The sequence below is a fragment of the Bradysia coprophila genome, unplaced genomic scaffold (genome assembly GCF_014529535.1).
Source record: "Bradysia coprophila strain Holo2 unplaced genomic scaffold, BU_Bcop_v1 contig_546, whole genome shotgun sequence".
Classification (NCBI taxonomy): Eukaryota; Metazoa; Arthropoda; class Insecta; order Diptera; family Sciaridae; genus Bradysia; species Bradysia coprophila.
Window position 1 is genome coordinate 1 of NW_023503792.1, and position 14,087 is coordinate 14,087.

Consider the following 14,087-nt stretch of genomic DNA (forward strand, 5'->3'; position numbering starts at 1 on the left):
GGATGTTTCCCGCATTGAATATACAGTAAGCATAAAATCTGGTATTGCTAGCGTAGACAATGTACGGCTTGGAGGTGGATGCCTTTGAGCAGTCGATTTTGGAGCAAGGTAATGTTCCCCTTTGGCAAACGTTGAGTTGAGAATTGAATACAAATCCAGTTGGACACTGCAGTAGTGAAGATTCTCCTGCTTCACAGGTTCGATATCTGGTACAGTCCGAGGGTTCTGAAATTTATGATGGATTATTTTACATGCTTTGTGCCGAAAGTCATTTTCGGTGCACAAAACATGTAAATTGACAAGACAACATCTCTGCATCAATTGCTAACCTGGAAATACCCATCGTCAGTGCAGGTAAATGATGGTGCGCTAGTGCATTGGCTGGTTGGTTTCGTTGTACAGGCACCGTTCACGCAATACTGATTTGGAGAAGAGCAAAGGACTGTGTCTAATGGTGTAGGATCACGGCCATACAGATCTAAATAAGAGTTTTATCAAACGTGAGTGTGGAACTAGATGCAAGTAATGTTACCATTAATGTTGAGCAATCGGCTGCACATTCGGGACCAGTTTTGGTACATGTTGTTCTTCGGCGGTTGCAAAAGATGAAATTTGCCGCTGCCTGCATAGTCTTGGGCTTCGGTACCAGTCTGAATCGAAACAGCTTTAAAGAAAAATCCGTTCCATCGGTAACGAGATTGACCGCTTATATACTCACCAGCGCCAAAGCGAATATTGCACAGAGTACAACGAACATTTTCGTAGTGAAAATTCAAATCTTTAAAACTTGATCAAGGGAGACTTAACACACAACCACGGCTAAGGCGATAATGTTTTCGAATTCAATTTCGTTTCACTTTTTATAACGAAAATTCTGCGCACCAAGAAAACGCACAGCAACACAAGACTTGGATGTCAATTTAAACGGATTCATTTCGATAGCAAGATAAGAAATTCAAAGAAAATTTTCGTCTATTGACTCCATTTCGAGTAAATAAGATAAAGAAAAAATTACTTATCATTTGCTGGTACATGGCTTTTATTTCTATTTTCAACTGAATTTACCGATTAATGGCCGGGGCTAAATTCAGATGACTGCATCAAGTTCTGACAATTTTTACACACCACTAAGTTTACTGAGACATTGTAGAAGTGATGGAATGAATACCATAATTCAGGATATATTTTTCCCTTTTTTAACTATTTTCGGAACAGTTCTCAATATCTGCCACTTGTGACGCAATTTTTTGTAAGATTTTCCTAAGTTTTTAGGTCAATTTTTGTTGAAAATTTTTGCGTTGAGGCGCAGAATGGGTCACCCTCATCGATATCAGTTATTTTGTAAGCAGAAACAAGGACTTGCGTCACATTTTTACCCTTCTGGGTTTTTGGTGGATATCAGTTCTTTTAGAAGTTTAGGGGTAAAGGTCACTAGTTTTGTAATCATCTCTCGTCGACTACAGCTCAAATCCATTGAAAAATACGGTGGAAGTTAGGAAGTGTCAGAGAAATCATATGTCATCCCAAAATTTAGGAACCAACCTTGGAGCAACTCACTTATATCGGAAATACCCCAAATCCATAAAACCGATGGAAGTTAGGAAGTGCCAGAGGAATCATCTGTCATCCCAAAATTTAGGAACCAACGTTGGACCACCTCATTTATATCGAAAATAACCAAAATCCATCAAAATCCGATGGAAGTTAGGTAGTAGAGGAATCATCTGTCCCAAAATTTAGGAACCAATCTTGAAACACTCATCATGTCGAAAATAACCAAAATCCATCAAAAATCCGATGGAAGTTAGGAAGTGCCAGAGGAATCATCTGTCATCCCAAAATTTAGGAACCAACCTTGGAACACCTCACTCATGTCAAAAAACCGAATCCATCAAAAAAATCCGATGGAAGTTAGGTAGTGCCAGAGTAATCATCTGTCATCTCAAAATTTATGAACCAACTTTGGAACACCTCACTCATGTCGAAAATAACCAAAATTCATCGAAAAAACGGACAGAAGTTAGGTAGTGCCAGAGGAATTATCTGTCATCCTAAAATCTGGGAACCGACCTTCTTCTTCTTCTTCTTTTTCAGCCTGTTTCTATCCACTGCTGGATGTAGACCTCTCCAAATTCTTTCCATTTCGTACGATCCATTGCCATTTGCTGCCAGTTTGTACCTGCAATATTCTTAATTCCGTTTGTCCATCTCTCTGGTGGTCTACCTATAGCTCGTCTTTTATATGGTCGCCAGTTCATGATCTTTTTGGTCCAACGTTCGTCTGTCCTTCTTGCAATATGTCCCGAGCCCTATTTCAGAGATGCTATTCTTTCCATGACATCAACGACCCTGGTTTGTTGTCGAATCCATTGATTCGTCATTCTGTCTCTGAGTGTTATTCCAAGCATACTCCGTTCCATGGCTCTTTGTGTCACTCTCAATTTATCTTCGGATGCTTTCGTTAAAGTTAACGTTTCCGCTCCATAAGTGAGCACTGGAAGGACACAAGTGTCGAAAACTTTGCGTTTCAGACTATTATTCATTTTGCTTTTGAAAATTAGTCTGAGTTTTCCGAACGCTGCCCATGCGAGACCAATCCTACGTCTTATTTCTGCAGTTTGGTTGTCCAGACCTAACTTCAGTTTATGTCCTGGATATACATAGCTGTCGACTCGTTCAATGACAGTGTCACCAATTTTGATCTCTCTATCTATCGTTGAACAAGCTGCTTTCAGATCTGGTTTCAGCACAAACGACCATTTGCAGGTGATGAGAACGCTTATTGAGAAGTGTCGTGAATACAACATCGACATAGTCTTGCTATTCATAGACTTCGAAAAAGCTTTCGATTCAGTGGAAACATGGTCGATATTGGACGCATTAGACGAATGTAGAGTAGACTCAAGGTACTCCAACACAATTCGATATGTGTACAAAAATGCTACTTCATGTATAAAACTTCATAAGAGCACGGAGAAATTCAGAATCGGCCGAGGTGTAAGGCAGGGTGTCACCATTTCACCGAAATTATTCACGGCGATTCTGCAGAGTATTTTTAGGAAGTTAAACTGGAGTAAAATGGGAATAAAGATAAATGGAGAGTACCTGAGCAATCTCCGCTTCGCTGATGACATTGTACCGATAGCAGCGAATCTAGGTCAGGCTCAGCTTATGCTACAACAGTTAAGTGAAGAGGCAAGCAAAGTTGGCCTCAAGATGAACTTATCGAAAACAAAAGTCATGACCAACATCGGAACCGACCTGGTGGAAGTTAATATTTAATAATCCACACAATTTCCAACAAGAAATACATCCAAATACAACACATACCTTTCACCACATTACCATCCATATCATGCACTAAAATATACAAAACACACACACACACACATACAAATTGGTTTTTATATGGCATTTGTATAGAGACTTTGAGGAGCTCCAGCTCCCAAGATATGGGTTTTTCCAACTTTTGAAAATTCCATACTTATTTTTGGGCCATTATTAGCCTATAACCAAAATTTCAGGAAAATCTGTAGAAACGTTTAGGAGTTGCTGGATCCGTTGGATCCATTTTTCCATAGGAACTAACTAACTAACTAACGTAGGCGATTTCAGTTATCTGAAAAAACGAAATTTTGCTTATTTTCATACAAACATCAATATTTCGAAGTTCAATATCTCGTTGAACTCGTATAAATTACTAGATTCCAGATATCCAGATATATTTGGGGTCGTTGGAGTTAAGGGGAAGAAGTCAAAAAGTTGCTGTAAATATGCTCCGCCGTCCTCAAAAATTTTTTGTTAAAACATTTTTGGTAGTGGACTTGCGTCACACCCGCTTACTAACGTGCGGGCATGACGGTCTTTTATATCATTTATGACAGAACTAATGAAGTAACAGATTTTTTGTTGAAATAGGTTAAAAGAAGTAAATCCCCTAACGTCTGGGTGATATTGGTAGCCACTGGGAGAATATTTTCGAATGAGTTTGTCACAATGGTCCTTAGAAGTTATTCACCGAAAATCAGCTAAAAAAAGAAAGATCCTTCCAAGCAATAAAATGTTGGACTTGATTTAATATCATCCGCATAATACCACCACGAAAAACGTTTTCCATTGACGAAACAAAATCGTGGCCTTCACAAACCTTCTTTCTAAAACAGATAAACATTGTAGCGCGTGCTGAAGTGATAGCTTAAAAATAAATTTGAATATTTAACGTAAATACAAGGCGAAAATAACAATTTCTTTGACACGCATTTCTACGAAATGCAGGCACATGATGTTATATTTTTGGCAATAAAAAACAAAAATTCGCAGTAACCACCAGTATATCTGTATTCAGGCAAAGTAATACCTGAGATAACACGAAAAAAGAATTTTGTACACAGATCAACATCGTTAAACAATTACGATTAACCTTCGCTTTACAAAAATAAAGCCACAGTAAGAAGAACGCATCATATAAATAAATCCATATAAATTATCGTTAGTCCCAATGTGCAGTAATTACTGCACCGATTTACCGTTTCTGAAGCTACACATATGTGTTTGCGTTTAAATAAAACCAGAGTTCAACGCAACGTTTTTTTTATTATTGAAAAAATCTTCCCGAGAGAGACACCATATATTCTTCCATTCATTCAGCAGAGTTGACAATTTGAAAAATGTTGCCCTTAAATAATCGGTAAATTCAGTCGTTTGCAGAGAAATGATAAGTTGGTACGCCTGTGGCGAGATAGAAGGAACATGTGAATGACAGTTGGCTCCTATGGGAGAGAATGTGAGAGAATTTGTATGCAATTTTCTTATAACTGCAAAGAACGATAATCTCGCATTTATCCCTTTAGTGCTAAACTGTTTGTCTGAATATATCTCAGCAGAAAAAATAGCGTTTGCACCTCTGTTCAAAATGATTATTTTGACGATTTTGTTTAACGATTTCGTTTTCAAAATTGGAGTAAAATACAGAAATTCGTCAAGCGAGTCGCCAGCGATCAGCGGTGGGTTTTCATTTTTCATTTTTAGAAGTTGGCACACGTGCATTGCTGCATTATACGCACTGAAAACCTTAATCTATTCACGCCGTAAGTGTGCTAAAAATGTGAATTTTAAGTGAACGATTTGATAAAAAGTGAACCGAAAAAATACAATTCAACGCTTCATTGTATGAAAATGACGCTACGTTAGAAAGACGTCCGCACTTTCCATTTTGAATTTCGACCGCACTTACGGAGTCAATTATTTCAATTATTGATATTTGAGTGTATGTCGAGGCCTAGGTAGATATAGTGTGGAAGTGTGGAGACGCGCGACCTAGCACTATGATTGACCATGATTTACTTGCTATCATACAACACATGGCCCGACTTTTTATTCCATTTTTTGATGAGATGGCGTTTGTATCGAACTTTTGTGCCACCGCACATCTGATACGGTTATATATGGCATTACCTCCACACTATATCTACCTTGGTCGAGGCGAAATTGAACTATAGGTAAAACTCTGTCCTCAGTCCTCATATTTCAATTTTAATATTTCATTAGTTTGAAGCTCAAATCTCACTAGCGATTTCTGCGTCGGCGAATATTTGAGAGTAAGTGGAACGATCCTTTTCCTATAGGAATTAGTTGGGAATTGAGAAGGCAAATATATGGTGGAGGTAATGTCAAATCAGTGAAAACCCCTGAAAGGGTGAAAGTGACGCAAGTCCTTTATCTTAACTACAAAATAACTGATATTGATGAGGGTGACGCCTTCTGCGCCTAAACACAAAAGTCTTATCAACGAAATATAGAAAGAAAATTTTACAAAAAAAAAATTGTGTCACAAAGTGGCAGATGATTCGGCTTACTTCCGTTTGAATTCAATTCTTTCGGGAAGTATTTTTCCCAATTTTAATAATTTTCTTAACAGTAGTTTCCTCAACGTCTCGATGGCATACCTCCACGGTAAGTCATCAGCTAATCCTTTCTTGTTTTTTAGTTTAGTTGTGTTAGGTCATTACACGAATTTGATCACACACATTTCAATATTGACCGATAGTTTCAACTTATAGTTGAAATAGTACGGATGAGTTGAGGAGAGATCAAGTTTAAAGTAGTATGAAGCCTGAATAAGAGATGAATTATAAATCATTTTAAATCGGAATTCATCTTGGTAGTATTGTCAACAGATATGTTATGTTAACTCGATGTACAGCGACAATATCATTGAAAGCACTCCTTATCGTTAAAATCTGATGCGAAAAACCCTTAGCCCGTATCGCCTATTTCTATACAAAATTCTCCCTGTGCCACGTTAACTTTTCACAGACAGCATGCATATCAGCACTTTTAGAATCGGGTCTATTACTTCATTTAATATAAGAATTTTGAAGAGATTGATTTCAAATCTTTTACTTCATCCAGGTGTGTCAGCTTCGTGTTTTGGTGCCGAATTATCCCGCCGGGATGTGGCTGTTTACATTCAAAATTCGACAATGTAGACAGTTATAAGTAATATTGAAGTAATAGATTCTGTATCAAATACTAGAAGGAACTTTCCACAATAATGCAAAAACCGATTTAATGATTTTGTTTCGATACATTTGCCGGTTCCAAAGTAAAAATTTGTATTTAAATATCGTCTACCGGCTGTCCATAACGAATTGCAATTTTTGGTGTCATTCAACGTTTCGATATTATGTGTGTGCGGGGAAGTAGTTTAGTTCCGGTCACGCTTGATTTTATCTCTCTACCCCGTCAGAATCAATGAATGCAACTACTATACGTACGCACCGTAGAAAATATTTTCTGCATCATAAAAATGATGAATTCAATTTCGATTCGTTTCCATTTTCATTTAAATTTTGAATTATTAGATGGTTTTAATGGTTTAATTTATATATCATCTCATCCCTCTCCCCTCATTCGGTGTTTTCACTGCATTGTGTTGTTTTGTATAACCTCAATTAATGCATTAGATACATACACGGTTGGATGAATGAACATTTAGTTTAAAAACACGAAAAACAATTCGTTTTAAAGGGGTCTTGTGGTTTGTGATGATTGTAAAAAAAAAAGTGTACGAAGATATTCCAAAAATGAAAACACGAAATACTTCTGCTGTTGCAGTTGCTCTACAATACAGGGAATTGCGGGAATCATTAATAATTTTTACAGTGGCTCATCACGGCTCATAATTACAATTGGTTTATTCCCACATTTAAAACAGATAAAAGTTGAACTTACGAAGATTGTTCTGTTAAGTAAATGGACAATAAAGCCGACAATGTGAAAGTGTTAAGTTAGCATTTAAAAAAAAGACCAGACCAAAGAAATTTAATGTTTGGCTCTTTTTCGAAGATATATTACGTCAAACTTTCTTTACATCGGTTACATAAAGCTTGAGAGTGACACTATTTACCCTATTTCCATCGCAAGAAAACAATCAGAAATACAATTACAGCTAAATTAGCATAAAAAAACAGAAAAAAAACACTTTTCGGTCATTTTTTGACCACTTTTGACTGTCACCAGCCTAGATATGGCACATTTGTCACATTTCTTGGATAGAAATACTATTTATGAGTGCCACAACAAAATTACCAATCAAATGTGGAAATGTCAAAAAATGTGAAATGTGAAAGTTTGGACAGCACATTCACCGTTAGATTAGCACCTACGTTAAAACGGACTTCACATTTGGAAAGTATATACCCAAATGTGCCCAGATGTGACCTAGATGTGACTTTCGGAGCTATAGCGGGGGAAAATGTGCCAATCACATCTAGCGAAAAATGCAAATTTGACAAAATGTGATTGGCATGATGTAATGATGAGCCACTGTAAAAATTATTAACGATTCCCGCAACTCCCAGGGTGGAGCGAAATAGGTATTTACATCACATGGTGTTGTTGGAGCCGAAAGCGAAGCAACATACATAATAAGTAAAAACAATTCTCGAGGTATACGAAATTCGTATTACGAATCAACACGCATACTGGGGTTGAAAGGTTCAAGAAGAATCAAAGAGATAGTGTGTGTGGAAGAGAGAGCGAGAATTACCCCAAAAAACACTTAAACAAGTGCTTGGACAATACTCTCTCCAGAAAACAAACTACTTTTATTAAGGTGGTGAACGAATCAAGTAGCCTTTGGAATTTATATGTCGATTACAGCGTAGTCAGTCAAAATGTAGAATAGTGTTTGTAGAATACAAAGAAATAAGGTGTGAATTTGACACAGAGAGCTGAGACTTTGGTTGCTAGAAAGAGTATTGGCTTGGATGAGTATGTGAAGCATATGCTCACCAAACCAAACCCAATAAAACAATAAAAGACACAAAATTATCACTCACCTCTGCCCTTTACAATAAACTTTTTCGGCGGTTCCTTTTTGTAGTGTTTCTGTAATCCTGTAAGGCCGGTGTCGTTTCCATTTTTGTCCTTTTTGACCATTTCACCGAGAAAACTTATGTAACTTATTGCCAACTTTAGCGTATCGACTTTGCTCAGTTTCTTTTCATATGGAAGTGTTGGGATGTGCGACCGAAGACCCTCAAATGCTTCATTTATGCTCTGCATTCGACGTCGTTCACGTAAATTTGCGGCTTGTCGTTGTTGCGCTTGATGGTTGATACCTTTGTTACGGCGTGATTTGGGTATTCTGGAAGAGATATCGGTTCTGTTAAAAAAAAAGACTCAATGTGTTGTGTGTTGACAGTAACAACGAAAATTTTCTACTTTCTCTGAAAATCATGTGTTAGGACTGAGTAAAATAATGCGAAATTATCCTACTCTATCATAAGAAATTGGTCGACTTGGGTCATGTTATAGACTTTGAAAGATTACTGCACGACTGTGTCTTTACTCCACAAAAAAGCAACCACAAAAATCTGAGGGAAAAATTCATGTTTACTCTGTATTCTAGCGTTAGCAATAATTTGGGATACTAGTTCTAGTGTTTCTTGAACAGACATTTCATCACTACTTCCTCTCCCCTTCATTTCTGTTGGAGCATCATGGAAAGTAAATTGCAATTTACTTTTACGAAAGCTTTTTCGTGTGACAAACCTATTTTATTAGTCCCGTTTCCGATCAAAATTATTTCTCTGACTGTTAATGGCTCACCAAAAAAAATGTCGAATCCTGATGTTCCTACTACTTCTTGGTTCTAGACACTAGACATTTCTAGTGTTTTTGACAATTTTTTCGGCTTAAATTTGAGATTTAAACAAGTTTGAAGTCACCAGAAATCAGTTCCTAAAATTAAGTGACGTCTTCACGGTCCACTGTCTTCCCTATCCCACATCTATAGAACTGCAGGGAATTCAGACGACTTTCCGGATCTCTTCTGAATTCTGCCGATGGTTAAGTTAACCAATGAAAGTGTAAAACAGGTATGGTCTATTGTCCGCCCGGAGGACATAAAAATTTGATTTTCGTACTTCAACACACTCATTTTCATATTATTTTGACATAAAATGTGAGTGCGTTTAAAACGAATTCGCCGATCGACCATACCTGTTCTAGACTTTCATTGAAGTTAACAGCAGGTCAATTCATAAGAAAAACTTAGCAGTGACACAGAAAAATCGTTTGAACTCCCTGCAGCTCTATAGTTTTAGGATAGGAATGACGGCTGGGTGAAATCAGAAGTACCTAAATGTAGCTTCCGAATGACACCCCATTCATGAGTAATCTATTGGAAATGGTCGGGGAAAATGGCTGATAAATTTTCCGGGACACTTTTGGGGTAAAACCTCATACCGACTCTACCAAAAACGAAGTTTTTCCATGAAATATCGGTAATGAGCCATACTTTCCAGAACAGAAGAAATTTTTCAAAAAAATATTGTATTTTCGGAGATGTTCGGAAAAGGCTTTTCCGACTGGAAAAACAGTTTTCCATTTTTCTGGAAAAAATTTGGAACAAATGAAAAGAACTTAAGATTTTTGGACTAATTGCGAAATTACTACAAGCAAGTAATCCCTCCAGCTGGTTATCCCTTTCACCATTTGCATGTAGATAAATGTCGTAAATGACAACAGAGATAATGGCGAGATGGTTTTCGTGTGAATTTTGTTGATCCGAGGCGTATCTAAGTAAAATGTAAAAATCCTATTGTTCACCGGAGGAAATTCGAGGGTGTTGTTTGTGGCCACAGAATTTCCTACTTTATTCACGAGGTCGTTCACAAGAAAGACTCTAGAAGTGTCAGCGGAGGGGATAAAATTCAATGAAAGTCTAGAACAGGAATGGTCGATCGGCGAATTCGTCTTAAACGCACTGACATTATATGTCAAAATAATATGAAAATGAGTGCGTTTAAGTACGAAAATCAAATTTGTATGTCCTCCGGGCGGACAATAGACCATACCTGTTTTACACTTTCATTGATAAAATTATTGTTTTCCCGCCTTTGTTGTGAAAAATATATGTTCACCCACGTTAGTAAAAGGAAATTCCAACTAGTGCGATCTTTCGCTCTTATTGGAAATAACCACTGGTCCTCGAAAATCGACTCCGATCGGGACTTCGCAAATTCAATAATATCGTCCAAAAAAACGATAAAATCGTACAGAAAATGATAATATCGTCCAGCGGATCCAGGACTATTTAAAAAAAAACGATATTATCGGTCAAAAAAATTGACCGCGTAGAAATGTCTTGCCAGCGATCGGGACTGTAAACAAGTTCTACATTTGGGTCGAGCATTGCTGAAAAAATCCAGAAGAGTCTACGAAAATCCTTCGACAATAAAACCTACATTTTTTCCTCGTTATTCTCCTGGTCGCTGTTAAATCCACTGTAAACATCGCTATCCGACGAATAATCATCGCACATAAAGAAATCCGAGCCGCTGGACGTAGATCCGGACGCATGAATTTGATTGCCATCAAACAAATGCTTGGACATGACCGCTTCAAAGTCGAACGCATCCATGGAAAACATTTTTTTGTTTGTTCTGCCGACCTTACTCCGTTTCTTTATTAATTCGAAAAACTGTAACTATTCACTGCGCCACTTTAATTTTGAATATTTTATTATCACACAACGGACACAACCGGAGGATATGACTAGAATTTTCCTGCTTTATGAATTTGATTCGTGTAATTACATGGTACGGGACCTCCTTTTCGTTCCGTTACTCTTGTTAAATAGTGGAAAATATTTAATTTTTAAAGGGAAACAATAAAATATTGAACGTTGGACACAATATACTATGCGTATTCGACGGTATAGACACACGGCAATATCGGTCGATTCGATTTTTAAATCATGTATGTAATTAAGTGTATGTTAGAACGATAAGTCGTTCATGTTTCCACTTTATAATTAGATGCACGTGTTTCCATTCACATTTTCCTATTGATTTTCCATCAGACAGAAACGAAAATCGAATTTTTCTTTTTCTCGTCCCCGTCGTGTGTATAGTTTCGAGCCGATAAGATAACGAGACGACCAAAAAATAATTATCTGGAAATTAATTGACTGTTAACACTCACTGGTTCCCTATACCAATATTACATGATTATTATCATTTCTGTTTGAACAAAACCACTGTAATCCACTTAAAACACATCCAACAAATCGTAACATTTGTTTAACTATCCACCAGAAAAAAAGAGCACACCGCGCACACGTGTCCCTATGCAAATACAAAATCACAACACTTGAACCCACAAATTGGTTGTATTTATCAATTCGTCGAGCGGCGTGTTTCCTTTTCCGATAAAACACTTTTAGCCGTTTAAACGGAAAGTGTGTGTGTAAGCAATCTAATAAACAACTACTTGTGTAGCCGGAAAAAAAGTCACCACCCTGATACACAATATACACAATGTACGGCCGACGACGACGTTTCCTTGAAAATTAAAATATCCGGAAAATTTTCACTCAAAACAACACAATTTGATACCGAAAACGTGCGCCCTATTAGTTGACCATACGCAGTTATTGTTCGATTAACACTAAAGTGATTTTTAAGTATGTTTGTTGAAATCCCCGCGATAAACTCATTAAATACACTGATGTGTGTATAAAGCATACATGTTTTAGCAGGAGAGAGGAGGGTTGTTGTTATATCCGATTTCCTATCACATTTTGTCGTTTACGTGTTGCAAACTTGCACGCATATATAGCTCGCGTCTCTCGTTGTATGGAGAAGTTATATTTGCTAGGGGTGAAGATGAAAATTGTGAGAAAATCATTTTGTGGGCGGTGCATAAGGATTTAAATCGACCAATCCGGGCTGTGACAGTTTTCCCGTAGTAAATAAATTTTCTCTTTGGAAAATGGTTTTTCATTATGTGCCCAGTCTAATCTATCGGCTCTGTGTTAGATGTTATGGTACAGTATACATTACAATTTATATGTAACCATGAAAGGAATGAAGATTTGTTTTATTCAGGCATCGTTAACGTTATAACTTTGTACAAAATGTTCCAAGTTGTAACGTTATTGTTTGGAATTTTTTGTCTTTTGTGTAACGTTACAACTCTATTTCTAAAAATCGCTGGAGTATGCTGAATTTACCATAATTTTCACATAAATTTACAAGTCATTTATTACTGGTGTTGTTCAACCTCCTCGGTACTGTTATGGACCGTAACTTTGGTTCTGATGGTAACGTTATATTTGACAGGTTTTCGTAACGTTATGTCAGTGAACGAAAAAATACCGATAAAAGTTACGTAAAACCCTCGAAACCATGGCCTAAATTGAGATCGCATTTAAGCTCGTTCATCTACTTCACGTACGTTTTTTGAAAATGAAAATTTAGTGAAACATATCTGTTTAAGTGGGTCTGCTATTCTGCATAAGTTAGAAAACAGTTATCGAGAGAAGAAACCACAAGACAACAATAGTTCCAAGGGGAGCAAATAGAAAAGTCCTACAAAAGCGAAGTCTCCACAATAATTGTGACACAATTTGCTCGAGTTGGAATTTCATATTTTCTCCACAAGGTGAACAGATAATTTTTCCTCCGTGTGTGGTCTGAATAACCAAGGCTGTATACTTTGGGGACGTCACGCAGATCGCCATTTTGTTAGATACGCGGGTTACACACCACGTTTCATACAAACAAATTCACCAAAATTGAATTTGTATGGCGTGGTGAATTTTTTGTATGAAACGTGGTGTGTAACCCGCGTATCTGCATCTGCGTGACCTCCCCAAAGTATACAGCCTTGTGAATAACCGTTTCTCATTCTAATAGATCATAGTCAAATAACGGTTTCTTCTCTCAAAATAGTGTCAAATGAGTTGTCAATTTCACAAAGCTAACCTCAAACCATGACAGATCCATATAAATTTTTGTAACATTGTGGTTAGCTTTGTGAAAATGACAGTTCATTTGACATCTCAAACGACATTGACAATGATCTATTCTGAAAAGTTCCGACAAAAAATCTGAACTTTTCAGAGTTTTTCGGAACTCACATCAATTTGTCTCACTGTTGATTCTTCAGCTACCAGCTAGCTTTTACTTTGTGGCCTTTAGGCTTTAGGGTTTTTTCGTTGAGAAGAAACACTTATTTTGGGCGTGTTGCCCGTTTCACTTTCTTATTTGTTCTGTCGCTTTTTCTAAGAGTCATCGATCGGTTTCCTTTAAACCGCAAACTGCGATCGACATAATTATCGGAGTTTCAACATTCACCATTTTACAAAACCAAAACAAAGTGACAGTTGCAAAGAGAAGAAAGAACCTATTGTTCACCCCTTGGGAGAAACAAGAGGTGATACAAATTTTCTCACCTAAACCTGCCATTCAGACGCGCGGCCTAGCACATAAGTTCGATGCCAGTGACATCTTTTTTAAAATGGTTGTCTACGATTTACTTGGATTTCACAAAAATATTTTCACTATCTCACAACAGATGGCCCGACTTTCTATTCCATTTTTTGCTTTCAACGAAGGAATTAGATGGCGTTTGGATCGAACTTTCATGCCACCGCACATCTGATTCGGTTATATATGGCATTACCTCCTCACTATATTTACCTTGAACAAAACGACATCTTCTCACAGCATTTGAGTGGATAAAATAAGGTTATTCACGCAGTACTGATGAAAAGTTCTTTTCCGGTTATCGTT

General features: G+C 37.2%; 1 protein-coding gene and 1 long non-coding RNA gene across 2 annotated transcripts; both read right to left on the reverse strand.

Annotated features, from left to right (window-relative positions):
- Positions 1-375: 375 nt before the first annotated feature.
- Positions 376-902, reverse strand: LOC119083074. The gene is made up of 3 exons (XR_005088793.1): positions 719-902; positions 533-650; positions 376-478 (listed from the first exon to the last, which is right to left on the reverse strand). It is a non-coding gene; the product is annotated as an uncharacterized LOC119083074 (long non-coding RNA).
- A 7,403-nt stretch (positions 903-8,305) lies between these two features.
- Positions 8,306-11,999, reverse strand: LOC119083073 (pancreas transcription factor 1 subunit alpha-like). The gene is made up of 2 exons (XM_037192696.1): positions 10,755-11,999; positions 8,306-8,650 (listed from the first exon to the last, which is right to left on the reverse strand). The coding sequence occupies exons 1-2, from the start codon at positions 10,937-10,939 to the stop codon at positions 8,335-8,337; spliced, it is 501 nt and encodes a 166-aa protein (XP_037048591.1). The 5' UTR covers positions 10,940-11,999; the 3' UTR covers positions 8,306-8,334.
- Between the last annotated feature and the right edge of the window lie 2,088 nt (positions 12,000-14,087).

Bases quoted from the DNA above. Each gene is read 5' to 3' on its own strand.
- LOC119083073 (XM_037192696.1), bottom strand. From the start codon at position 10,939: ATGTTTTCCATGGATGCGTTCGACTTTGAAGCGGTCATGTCCAAGCAT. The intron at 8,651-10,754 runs GTAGGTTTTATT...TATCTCTTCCAG, and splicing joins GAGAATAACGAGGAAAAAAT to AATACCCAAATCACGCCGTA.